This window comes from Lutjanus erythropterus, chromosome 8, assembly GCF_056507025.1.
Source record: "Lutjanus erythropterus isolate fLutEry1 chromosome 8, fLutEry1.hap2, whole genome shotgun sequence".
Taxonomy (NCBI): Eukaryota; Metazoa; Chordata; class Actinopteri; order Lutjaniformes; family Lutjanidae; genus Lutjanus; species Lutjanus erythropterus.
Genome location: NC_139324.1, coordinates 10,652,216 through 10,666,312, shown reverse-complemented (window position 1 = coordinate 10,666,312; position 14,097 = coordinate 10,652,216). Strand labels below are relative to the sequence as shown.

Below are 14,097 nucleotides of genomic sequence, written 5' to 3'. Positions count from 1 at the left end.
GCTTCGAAATAATATCTTGATATTTTTGGGGTATTTAGTGATAAACAATATATATCTCAAACATATGATGATCTTATATGATGAGTACATTAGCTCATATATGGGCACATTAGCACATGTGGTATTGTACTCACAAACTATAATCTGATAACCTTGTGTAAAATTTGTCAAACTTCTTCTAGTTCTTGTTTTTTCTCTGTATGATTTATTTACTCTTAATTTCAAATGTCAGACTGTGTTCCATGTTGGGAAAAAGAAATGGGCCGTGGTGGTGAAATAATGACATGAAGTGATGGATATTGGAGGAAATCTGGGGAGTTCATCAAAACAATGAACTTTTTCAAACACCCCGGAGAAATGACATCTGGAAGTTTTGCTGGGGTTGGAGAGAGAACACGTCCCCAGGCATTTTAAATTCACTGACCAAATATTTAATCTTCTCCTCTCCAGACAATGACAAAGCTAACACTTATCATAGATTCTTTACTTTGTTTGATTTAGGTCTGATCTCTCAAACCCTGTCTACAGTACATCCTTGTTCAAACAGTCCAGCCTGTAGAGTAATGATGGGCAATAATCACTGCATATACTTACACACTTTTTCATATGAAACCCACCACACTAAAAAGTGAAACAAACTTGCAGTGTGTGCTATGAATGGATAGAGCTGTCATACAAAGTGTTAAAAACAATAAATTCTTGAAAACATTAACGCCAATGGAATTGACAGTGAATAAAACTGGATTTATTATAGACGCAGTGTTTTGGTCGAGTATGTTTGCCAGGCATCCTCTATCATGAGGTCCAAAGTCCCCCCCTCCCAAGAAGTGTTTGATTGCACACTCAACACTTTATATTTTTTAAACTGATTTAAAGTGTTGAGCCATATTTTCTCTGTGTATCATGGTGCAGACATGCTGGATCCATTGACAGATCCATCAACTGACAGCAGTCAGGCTGCAACTAAAGATTACTTGTAATATAAAACTTATGAGTAAGTCAATTCACATACAATATCTTTATCTTTAGTAATTTGTAATATCAAACCTATAAGTATTGGGCAAGCATGAGTGAAATCAAAATCTTATATTAAAACCTTACAAGATATATATGATTTTAATTAAAGAAATGGAGAAAAAAAAAACTACAAACATTTTATGGAGCGTATTTGTAAAACCTATTTTGACATCCATTTTACTTATAAATAACATACATGTTAACTTGATTCATACTTAATTCTTATAATTATGTTGTTTGGGAAAAATGTGAAAGTGCCCACTTTCCTGAGTAAATCATAGTATGAGACATCAAAGTCTTATAAGACATACAATTAATATTTACTATTCCTCATATGGTGCAGTACGTCACCCACCAGCTTGAGATTGTAGCAGTCAGGTGTGTCCAGATGCGTCCTCATCAGATTCTGTGTGTGTGCACCATGATAGTGTAAATGCTGTTTCCCCTATTCCCCTCACTTAATGATAATTCAACTTCAGTTTTTGCCTAAAAACAGTCACATTTAAAGATATTGTTGCGAGAACTCACTAAGTGGAGTTTGTATGCAATTGTAGAACAAAACTTCCGCTGAGGTTGTTACTTCATCCCCATATTCCCAATTCCCATAAAACCATGAGAACATGACATCAGTGTCCTCATTTGCTTTGACCCTGGCTTCTTGCAAAACACGTTTTGTTAGTCTGTTAAAACGCCCTCACTATTTAACAAGTCTGATCAAGGTTTTCTTTTTTTTATTCAATGTGAGCGCACGGTGTCACTTGCTGAGTATTTTGTGTAGTTGCTCATTGTGGATTGACCTCGATAAGTACTGTGTGCAGCAGCATCATGTGCACACTATAGTTAAACGGAGCACTGACATTAACAGGGTATTTCCATCTGGAAAATATTTTACATGAAGCACAGCTATATGTAAATAATGGTTCATGTCTGATATATTGTCAGATATATTCTTAAATATAGGCATTTACTGTACAAATATATATTTACATTACTTAGATTATTTGCTTCATGGTCATACAGCTTGTACACAGGAATCATGAAACTATTTGCACTTTGTCAGCTGTTCCTTACTTGTAGTTCACATAGAGACACTCTTGTCTCTACACTGTTTTAGTCAGGGAGGTTCAGTTGGAGCTTGGCCTTCAGATCCACTGCTCATATCTTTTGACCAAATAACTAATACACCCAGAGAAAATATCTATCTAGAAATGTCTTACTATTTAATACCTTAGTTCGGGGAAACAAACATTTACATAAATGTTAAGCAGTCAGTATTTAACTGCCTGGTGTTGATCTAAATTTGTCATGAATCACATTCACAACTGTCTGCTGTGTCTAGACAAGGAATAAATAGAGCAGAGGCAGAGCTATCTCATGTCAAAGCGTCCTCAGGCTGAACTCCAAGTTGCGCCTTGTATGGCAGCTCTGTCACCATCGGTGTGTGTGAGTGTGTGTGGGCCGACTGTGAGGCACTTTGTCTGCTAAAGGTAGATAAGTGTTATATAAGTCCATTTACCATATTACTATAAACTAAAGAGAATCTGATTGAACACAGCTGAGGTTTCAAATGTTGGTGAAAGTTTCTAAGGTTTGAAATGAATCACATTCTTAACTCTAAACTTATGCATGGTATTAAAGGTGTTATATGGATATTAATAACTCGGAACTGTTTCTATCAGTCAGTTGTACTTCTTGATGTAAAAAAATGTGAAGGTAATTGATTCAGTAAGAGATTCTGGAGATAATAAATGGTTTAGTCTCATTCCCAGGTTATCAAAGACTGAGGAATAAGACTTAACAATCATTATTTTACTGACCAGAGACTGGCCAAACTCTCCGGTCACAAGCTAATTTTTTTAAAGCCTGAAAACAGATCATTTTTCTCTCAAACCATTTGAATTACATAATGCTGAAAGTATTTTTTTGCCCAGTGGAACAAAAAAGAAACTGTCTACTCAGGCTTTATATGAATTCTGAAAGAATATAAGACAGTAAAATAATACTTAATAACTGAAAGATGACCTTTATAGATGTTTATTGGCTTCTGGTTTTATACAATCTTTATCTTCTCTTTGAGCGCCACCTTTGAAAAGATGTCAGATATTTTTTATTTCTGAATCAGTTACTGTTTCTTATGCTTAAGTCTTAATTCAAAACAAGAAAGAAAAGAATCAGTTGCTCATGTTTATTAGAAAGTCTAATTCATTTTTATTTCCCCTATACCCCGATGAAACAAATTTCAGTAAAACCAAATGAAACAAAAATAAAAACAGCTTGACAAGTACATTCCATTTCTCAATAACTGGAACGTGTGTGTGTGTGTGTGTGTGTTTGAGGCAGCGGATCCAGAAGTGCACTTAACATTGCAGTAATGTTTTAGCATCTGAGCAGTTGGTCATTGTCATTTACATACACACACCGCCATACAAGACTTGTGTAAACATTGCTGTGGATTTTGTGACTGTAAAATAGTGAAGGAATGATTCCACAGGGATCAAGTGAGTTTAAAAACAGTATAAATCAATAAAAGCCGATGTTGCTATGTGAATGTGGAATGTAAAAAAAAAAAACACAATATAAAACAAAAAAAGATAACTGCATTGAATAATGCCAGTCCTGCATGTACTGATTTATCACTAATCTCTGTCCAAGATATTCATATATGTTTCTTGCTTAATTATAAAACGGCATTTCAAAAAACATGAAAATTCATATGATGTCATTCTTCCAGAAAACTTGACTGAATGCACTTAACAACTCATCTGTAAAACAAACATACTTTGTAGCACCAGTAGGTTAAAACAAATCATGCAGCAAATCGTGTTGCCTTCCTTCTTGTTTTGAAAAAGACTACTTCAAGAATTATGGGGATAAAGTCCTTTTTTAGTGGAATCCAGTGCAGCCACCATTGCTTTGGTATTGCATCCTGACAGTACGGCCATTTTGGATGGATCCCCTCAGAATCCTCTGAACTGAGGTGAAGGCTGGCTGGACATGTGTCACTATGTTCTTACTGCAGCGATGATTCCTTGTTTGATGGGTGCTGGTGATGAATGGAAAACAAAAACATGATTAGCACATTCAATTTGTCGTAAAAATAATTTCAGTGACTTAAACTATCTTCTTGACAGAGTGTACTTGAGGGGTTCCTAAACTTTTTCAGCTCAAGACCCAAAAGAGAAACTTGATCTAAACAGGATCCAACTTTATAAAAGTATGTCATGCATTGCCCCAACATATAGATTTATAAACTGATAATAGTTTTCTCTGCATAACAAACTTGCACTGTCCACTGAAATATTAGAGCACTTTGAAATGGATACAGGACAAGTTGATTTTGCATAAACAGCATAATGCAGTAGCTTTAACAGGGCCAATGGGAGCGGCTCAAAACGAGGCTTTGTTTTAAAATATTGGAATGAGGGCCCACATTTCTCATCATACTTAGACTGAGCAGTTTCTTAAGATGAAAGAAATGTGTTTTTTTCAGCGTTAGCATTAGGAATGTGCACGATAAATACGATTAAACATCGCCAACCTTGCTAGTCGGCACCAGTCGTTTAAACTATTTATCAATATTTCATTCATGCACAATGTCAGTTAACTGTTGCCTCTTCTAAGATGTTATGCAGCCGCCCACCACTAGTCACGCCTGCGGCCTTATCAGACAGCAGCCCCTCTCGCCGTGCGCCAAGCGCATATGCCCCAGTGGCCCACGCACCCTCGGATGTTTATATCAGCACAGTCGGACAGATGACAGCTCGTAAAACTAGCGCACTTTGGTAGTTTTTTAATCTATAAAATGGAAATACTGTATAATGTAGACTGTGACAGAATAAACTGGTATATAATCACTCGACTGGAGCAACATGTGACCACATTCAGCACAGACACGGACATTAACCTGCAAGCAGAGCAGCTGCTGCTGCTAGCACTGCTAATGTTAGCCACACTGTTTGTCAGGCTGGCAGCTAACATCAGCTCTGGGTCATTTACCCGCAGACACTGTGATCCTATTTGGTCTGGAAAGTTGAAGCATTTAGTGAGCTGTTGTCATGTTTTGTATGTTAATGTGTAATATTTGTATTGCACAGCACAAAGTAGCACGCACTTCAGTGGCATTTAAAGTACAATTTGGCGATTGTTGACTGTGATAAACAGCTTCAAATAGCTCCTGATAGGCACAGTTTTTTGGGGGAGGGCAGTGTTTAACGTTATAAATGAATAAATTCTGCTCAATTTTAATTGCTTATGTGTGTTTTCTTGAGTGTTTTCTTGGTGTTAGACTAGTCAAAATTAAATTTTGCGTTTAATCGACACAGAATTTAGTTTGCATCATGTTCTGTTCATGATGGTTTATGTTGGTTTGTAGTTTTAACGATCAGTGAGGTGGCTGTCACATTTCTTGACTCCAGCTGTATTTTTCAAGTGTGTTTTAAAGTTCTTGCTTCCTGTGTTGCAAGTCATTAAAGGCATCAAGTCACTGCAAACTGCCTTCTATCATACCACCCTGCCTGTGACTAACTGAGGAAATGCGGCATGCATTTTACGCTGGATATCTAATCAACCTATTACCATGTTGTCAAATACAGATATTTTGTCTCATACAGACACATGAGAAACCCATTAGTTGAGGTAACTTCAATGGAAACCCATCCGTGTCAGATAATGTACTATTTAAAGCAAGAAAGTCCGCATGGGTGGATGGATGGGGCAAACAAACGAATACAAAGACACAACATTATTACAAGAAAATGTTCAGTTTTTTCTTTGATGACCAGAATGTTCCTCTATAGAAATTAGGCTATGAGAAGACAGTGAAGCAGTGTGTAAGCATGACTTATTCTATATACTGTGAATGCTGTAATTGCTTCCTCAGAGATGGCAAACTTGTGTTCTGTTAAGTCGTGTTTGCAACTTTGCACGCCAACTCTGATTCCAAGGCCATGATTTATTTGGCTTGATGTATTAGATAACTGCCAAAATAAACATTCATGGTGCAATAAAGTTGTTTAATATTTTTTACTGCCTTTATGATGTTTGTGAATGATTACTCCCTATGATTGATTGCTTTATTTACTGGGACTTGATGTCTTGTTAAATGTATCCTCAAATGAAGAAAAGCCATCGTGCAGAAAAATGCATAGTGCTCTGTCCTGTCAGTTACCTGTGCAATGACACTGACTGATAATAGGAGTTATTACTATGAACGAGACATGTACCTGGTTTTCCACAAGCCTTCACACACTGCTCATGCGTGTCGAAGCGATTCTGGTTTCCACCGCAGCCTCCGTACCAGAAGCGTGTGCAGCTCTTGCTGGGGGCATCATAGTGCCACTTGAGAACAAATTTGGCACAAGTACCTTCTTCTTTGGCAAGCTGGCAAATGTCCACGGCTGTGGAGGCCGCTGTGAGAGGAGAGACAAATATTATCAATCAAGGATAGAATGAGAACACATGCAGCTAGACGACCACGCATCTCTGGCAAGGCTTCGTGCTTTAAAGGAACAGTCTGGATTATCTTAAGTGGGGTTGTATGAGGTATTTCTCCATAGAGCTGGATATAAGCTATTCACCCATATATTCATGTACTAATGGCACCCTGTCATGTAAGGTGCCTCTGCTCCTTAGAATCTACCACACACCAATTTGGGGTTCAGTGTCTTTCCCAAAGATATCATGAAATGGAGACTGCAGGGAGCTGGGGATCAAACCAACAACCTTCTGACTTGTGGACAATCCACTCTAGCCACTGAGCCACAGCTGACTCCAAGAGGGCACTTTATTCAATACTTTTTTTTTTTTTTAAACTTCTGTACTTTTGAACATTTTGGCGACATCTCAGCATGTTGAATTGCCAACCCTGTCAAATTCACATGCTTGACTTCACCACCAAAGACTATATGTAGTTGCTAGCTGTAGCTTGCTTTGGTGGCTTATTACTGCATTAAACTGAAGAACGCTTGTGGTGATGTGGTGCTGCAAGCAAAACCACACAATTACTCTTTTTTTCTATTTTTGATCGGTTTGGGTACAAAAATGACTGAATACAGGTATTGTATTGTTTAACAGGAGAAGTTTCAGCACTACTTGATACCTGGTTATTTCAATTTATACGTTACAGCATTGAGTTCTGATACCCAGCTTTAATTACCTACAGTAGATGCTGGTCGACACGGAGAGAGGAGTAATGATATGGACACTAAGCAATGTATTACTGTGAACAGTTTAAGTGTACACTATATTTAGAATATTTTGGCCTCTTCACAGCAAGGTAACATCAAAATAATCAGACAGGCTTTTCTCATGGGAAACTGCCATCATATAAGCCAAATATCCAAAGCTACCAGACTCTACTGGTGGAATTGTTGAGTCGATGAGTCTGAAATGATCTTTTAAAACACCAAGTTCCCACATTAAAGCAGACAAACTCCCCAAAAGAGGCAGCTTTAGACTAGCAACTCCTGTGTTCTGCAAGGTAGAATAATTGATTTCGCCAATGGAGTCCAGCTGAGTCAGAGAAGTGATGTTTGAGTTATCTCAGAGGCTGTTTGACGGCAAGGTAAATATAGCGTACACTTAAACTTGATTAATTTTGTAGGTGGTAAAATTTTTTGCTGCTAACCCTGTCCACAGCAGTACATTGCTTAGTTTCTATGCTGGTACTTCTCTCTGCTTCTCCAAATTGGGGGCGTGCTGGCCGCTATGTAGTGTGAGTAATACAGTTACTATGGATACCTTGTACAACCCCACTTCAAATAATTTGAACTTTCCCTATAACAAATTGTAAATACACAAATTTAGACTTTAAATATGACCAACAATGAATGGTGCAATCAGCAGTAAATGTATCATTACCATTACACATAATGAGTAGTAATGAAGACATGATGGCAGTATTGTGCCAGTGACTTGTTTGTGTTGTGGACTGGAAATCAGTATAAAGCTTATAACTGGTTCAGGGAAAGAACAAAAGCACTTCCATCACTGTGGACGTTTATTCTTCCACAATCATGAGATTTAGAGTAGATTTTGTATTACTGAAAATATCTTGTGCCAATTTACTCCAACGCTGATGAGGTACTGACAAATTGAACTTGCTCTGTGTGAGGACGCCTGCCAAAATAACAATAAACCAGTGAACAAGGCTTTCCATTCATTTTCCCTGTGGTTATGACTTGGCGCGCTCCTGTGACAAAAGCATAACCTTCTCATTTTCCACGCTTGGCGCTTTACGTGTTCCGTCAGTCATTTGGATCATCTCAGGGGCAGCGGAGGAGGTGGGTGGGTTTGCAGCTAAACACAAAGGACTTGTTGTTTTGCAAAGTGAGCACAGTTTGTGGAAATGGAATTATGTAACTGAAATATAACATACGGCTCTGGTGACTTGATATTCAGACGTACATGCCCAAGATTAGGGGTGGTCTGAAAGGTTTGATTCAGATCATGTTTTTAGGAAGTGGATTTGCTTGTTTAAAACTAGAGCAGGAAGGAAGTGCTTTTTCTTTCCTATTGGTTCATAGCATACATGTGCACACACATCAAAGTCAGTTATACTGTAGCAAGAAGGGAAGGAACAGTAACATGATACTGTAGGTCTACACAAAACTAGTCATGGTGTGTAGTAGCTGTGCATCAGATCTCACCAGGAGCCGGGAAGATCTTCACCTGTTCAACCTGCTGCACATTTGGCTGAGGCTCTGGCTCTGCGGAAATATGAAAATATAAATGTGGTTTCAGCTTAAGGGAACAGACTTTCACCAGCTGCTGAAAAAACTACCACAAGGATTTTTTAACATGTATTGCAATGTGGATTTAAAAGACAGATATTTACTCAGATGCAATCCTCATTATCTGTCACAAATGATCCACATTGGCAGGTCGTTCTTCTTTTCCTACCTTAACTCCCTCAGGCACATATCACTACTCTGTATGAAGATGTAATTCACATTTTCCTAGTTTCAGTAACAGATTAAACATTCTCAGGAATAAGATTAAAATTCCTTAAGCTTCCATGCGTGTATTTTAATTGACTGTTTGCTAAGCCCAGGCCCCTTAATCACTGATGTCAAGCTTCCAATCCAGGAAAAGCTGATGCTAAAGATTAAGTTTGTGAGGTGGTTGAAAACTTTCATATTTTCAGTTGTTGTGCTGAGGGTAAAAATGCAGTCACCTGGAGCAATAAATTCCTCAATATGTGCTAGGTTGACCAAGAAAGTTGAGTTCTCCCATTATTGGAGTGTCCCTACATGTACCAGGATGCATTGCGAGAGAGTTTCTGATGCCCATGCCCATGTTGTGCTTTACTTTGTTCACCAGACATTGCATTAGGTGATAAAAATACTCATCTAGCATGTGCCCTTGTAACCCAGAGGTGGAGATTAGAAATCCAAGCTGAAATAGCCTGTAGTTCTTCCTCAATACCAGTGAAATGACTCTGACATCACTGGATGATGAAGAACAACATTTTGCAGCAGGAGAACTCAGCTTTCTTGTCAATATGGCACAAACTGAGGTCACTTTATTGCTTCAGTTTACTACATTCACCATCAGCACTGACTGAATATCCTCATAAAATGCAATTAATTTCCCTTCAACGGTATGCTTCATTTTTATAAGAGAGGAGGCTTTTATAGTGTGAAAAAACTGAGTTTGAGTTGCTGGACTGTAAATTTTAAGAAATTTAAAAAAGTAAAAAAGATGTGAATAGAGCAGCTATTACCGTTCAAGTCAATTAAGCCTATACAGCACCAAATCATAACAGAATTTATCTCAGGACACTTCATCTAGAGCAGGTCTAATATTATAAACAGAGAGCCAATAGTTCCCACCAAGAGGAAGCACTGAGGCGACAACTAATGTTCCATCCGCGAGCAGATGTTTCCGTAAAGAAACCGCTAATCCTCTATAATTAGATTAAATTTTCTTCATCACAGTGGTGTTTTAAGCTGTGTAATGCCACGGTGTGCGTCTTGTTTGTTACAGCTGATTGCAGCTCTGCTCTCTGAGTGATGGTAAAAAGTATTGACAATACACTTCATGTTTGTCTCGCTAATGCTCTAGCATGGTCCTGTTGTAGATGGTCCGGGTGCTGCGCTGCCCTCACAACATCTGTTCTGCCTTTTTCGCTCCATGAACACCATGTTAAATAACATTTAGAAAATCTGTTTTTAACTTTTATGAATTGATTCAGAATCTTCCAGGTCCGCATCACAATGCATCTAAGAATTCTGTATTTCCTCCATCTCCTGTTACCCGTTGTAGGTCGCTAGCTAGCCAGGCATACTAACATTTGCAGCTTTTGTTAGAGCGGATAAATACACTGCTACATCCATTCTTTACAGTTGTCCTCTTTTGTTTTTGCTTTTGGAATGGTGATTGAAACAAGACCCCACCTTCCAAAATCAAAACCAGACAGACTTGTTATGCCTGTTATGGTTGCTTAGCTGTGATTGGACTATGATTATTCTGGAACAAGGTCATTTGTTGGTTTTGTATCTGGAGTGAAAGCTCATAATATGCTCCATTATATTGCACCATCATACCAGGGGGCAGCACATTCCCTCAGAGGGCCTGGCACTGACAGCCACTTACCTGACCTCATGCAGTTTTTCAAGCAGAGGGTCTCAGTGTCGAACCTATTGTCATTGCCTCCACAACCTCCATACCAGAACTGTGTACAGATCCCGTTCTCTCTGTCAAAGAACCACTTAGCCTGATAGTCTTTGCACGGCAGTCCAGGGTCATAGTCAAGTGAGCATGGGTCTGCAAACTCATTAACTAGAACATGCAGAGAAACAAACAGCAGTGATGGACGAGAGACAGGGAGAGACGATGAGTTTGTGTTAGGGATAAATGTACAACTATACAGGGCATACAGCAGTTCCTTTGTGCTGTTAAAAGTTGCTGGTAGTGGGTAAATTCATTGTGTATTAGAGGGCTGGGGGTTTTCAAAGGGGTCTAATCGGGTAAGATGAGTCTTAGTGCTGATATGGTTCATTCCTACAGTGCAAAAGAAATGGCATTCAACAATATGGCATAACATGCTACAGGTAGCTTAGGAGTCTTGAATTATTAAGGGGTTGAAAACTAAAAGTAGTCAGTAGAAAGAAACAAGTTTAAAAATCAGTTTGAAAAGGCGAATTGAAAAGTTAGTTTGTTATAACTACAGGTACTATTCTATGTTAGTTCAATTAGTCATCACGGATTTGCATGGCTGTGTGGTCCAGGTTATCTCCATGTAATCAATCCCAAAAAATCTATCAATTAAAAATCCTCTGGAGTTTTGACTGCATTGTCTATAAATTCCTTTCTGGAAGAGCATTATGTCAATTGCAGAGTGCTAGTGCTCACACTGTGGTTTCAAAGTGCAGCACTTACAAACTACTTTTTAAAGAGGCCATATTATGCTTTTAGGATTTTTTCCTTTGGTGTGTTATATGAAGCTTTTTTCACAAATTGAGCCCATTTCTGACCTGATTTTTGAGCCGCACGACTCACTTTAGAGTCAGACAAAGTTTCAGCTTTATCATCCTTTGTCATTTAGTGGACTAGGGAGGACAAATCAACTGGCCACAGGACGTTTGGATTAATTTCTTTTTTATGGGTCGACTCTCCAAGATTGGAGCCTTTTTTCTCACTGCACCCATGTGAAGGGGCAAACCATACTGTTCACATCTTCCTAGCCACCTACGAGTCCATATACCCCGCAGTCAGGTTTTTTTTTTGTTTGTTTTTAAAGTTTGCACCCACAGGATGGCACAGAAGATCAAGGCAGGATGTTTCTGCTTTGTTAGCATTATTACTAGCAACCACATCTGTACTGCCTCAGAACTTGACAGTACTGCCAGTACTCAGTACTGCCTCAAATTAATCTTTATTGATTTTGTCAATAGCCAGAATGGTCCGCAGGGGCTGACGGGCCTTTTCATTTAATCTTTTACATATAAAATGTGAGCTTTGGCTTTACATCACAGACGATTTACTTGTACTGTATAATTTCATATCAAATCATACAGTGTATGCCCAGCTAGTGTGGACGGGAATTTGGAATAGGCTTGGGGCCCTAAAATGTAGTGTTTCAGACAGACTCTGAGTAGAGGTGCTGCAGCTATGGCCAGTATGTGAAAAATAATGTGTCTTTGGAACATGTAAGCATGTAAATCTGTTCTAGTAGAAACCCAACATAAAAGTATGAGCTTAAAAACAAGCAGAATATGGCCACTTTGAATGAAGACAGCATTGCTATTCTAACTGAATGGGAGTAAGGCAGATGAAAAGGTTGCTCCTCAAAGTGCCTCCGGATTTTACAGCCAGTATAGATATTCTCGTGCTTTAGTTCTTCCTTAAGTTTTGTGTCTTCCGTAAGAAGCAGCAGCTGTAAGGCTTCACTCCTAAAACAAATGTGTGCATTGTAAATCTTCTCCACTCCCACTAACAAGAGGCCTTTTCCCCAAAGTATCACAGATATTGCAACCTCAACTCTTTTGTTTGTCAGAACACATTATGGAAAAGATTAAATCTTCAAACCAAGACTTCATGACTTGAGTAGTAGATTTCGTAAGTTTTCCTCAATGACCCACGGTATATTTTGGCAAGGACTCATGAGTTGACTAATAGCACATTTGTGTAGTAGCTGTAGAAATATAGCTGCATTACAGTGTAGCTTGTTATGTTCTTTGAGTTGAACCACACTCTGCCTAGGAAACACAGCCAAGTACAACTCCATTCAGACTATTAACATTAATGCACCACACAAACGTAGAGTAAATATTAAATGGTACTGAAAGTTCAAAGACAGCGCACTGTTTAACCCTTTTTGGGTCGTTGTTCTGATATGTGGCTGATGAGGCCAGAGGTCAGCAGAATAAATCTAAAAGATGTTTCCTATTTCCCCGCTGTGAACTCAAAGTCTTATTTACACTCTCAGAGTATAACTTCAAGCTCAAACTTACCCAAAGCAAGGGGCATTGTGTACTGCATATCTATGTCACAAAGCAATACAGAAAATTTGCAAGATGTACAAATTTTCCTCAATATAGCAAGCTAATAAGCTAACTGTACAAAGCATATTTTCTGTTAAATAATTATCTACGTTCAAAATTACAGAATACAGGTCACAGCAGAAAAAAAAAATGTTCACACAGGCAGATGCATGTGCACGTGCATGTGCACTTACTCACCAGTTTCTGGTTTGTCCAGTGGTGCAGTGTTTACAGTACTGATGACTTGGCCAGCTGGCTTAGGCGCTGCTGCTTCTGTCAAAGTGAGACCAGCAACAGTCATGAAGCGTTGTCTGACATTCAGTACAAGACAACTAGATGTTAAGTTTTAGTTTTCGAAATGAGACAAAATGCATGGATTATGTACATTTTAATAATCTCTTCTCCATTTCAATGCTTTCACTTTCAAAAGCCTACATTTGAATGTACAGTTGTAAGCGAGGGGTTTCGGGGGAGAACATATTGGATTTAGTGATGCCTGCCACCTGTTCCTCCTCTGCCTCTGTGTAATGTAATCACACAGAGCAGAGCAGTAAAGGCAAGAGCACATAAATGAGATAAATAACAAAAATAACATTGTGGGTGGGAAGCTGTCTTTGATTAGTTACAGTTAGTTTAGTTTTGTTTTGTTTAGGTGTGGTGAATTCCTGCAAGTACCATTAGGAGAACTGCAAACAGTTGAATTCAGTGCTCAAGGAATTTATTGCTGAAGCTACCATAAGGACTTTTTAACTGATTTAGAGCTGCTTCAATTAATTGATTCATTGTTTGAATCGATTATTAATCGCTAAGTATTTTGATAATCAGTTGAGGAATTGTTTAAGAAAAACAACATTTTCAGACTTCAGCCTCTTAAATTGTAAATATGTTCTGTTTTCTTTACACCGCTGTGACAGTAACATGAATATCTTTGGGTTGTTAACAAAACAAGGGATTTGAGGATGTCAACTTGGACTTGGGGGAATACGAATCAACATTTTTCACCATTTTCTGACATTTTTTGGACCAAATAAGTAGTTGATTAAATGGTATAATAAACAACAAATTAACTGACAATTAAAATAATTGTTAGTTGCCC

The 14,097-nt window shown here is 38.4% G+C and overlaps 1 protein-coding gene across 1 annotated transcript in view; it reads right to left on the bottom strand.

Moving 5' to 3' along the window:
- Nucleotides 1–3,035: 3,035 nt before the first annotated feature.
- LOC146322497 (uncharacterized) overlaps nucleotides 3,036–14,097 on the bottom strand; it is a 60,509-nt gene continuing 49,447 nt past the window's right edge. The window contains exons 70-74 of the mRNA XM_084724495.1: nucleotides 13,200–13,274; nucleotides 10,612–10,797; nucleotides 8,664–8,723; nucleotides 6,240–6,425; nucleotides 3,036–4,060 (exon numbers count right to left, since the gene is read on the bottom strand). Of these exons, the coding sequence (XP_084580621.1) occupies nucleotides 4,020–4,060; nucleotides 6,240–6,425; nucleotides 8,664–8,723; nucleotides 10,612–10,797; nucleotides 13,200–13,274 (548 nt within the window). The 3' untranslated portion in view covers nucleotides 3,036–4,019. The remainder of the gene's footprint in view (nucleotides 4,061–6,239; nucleotides 6,426–8,663; nucleotides 8,724–10,611; nucleotides 10,798–13,199; nucleotides 13,275–14,097) is intronic.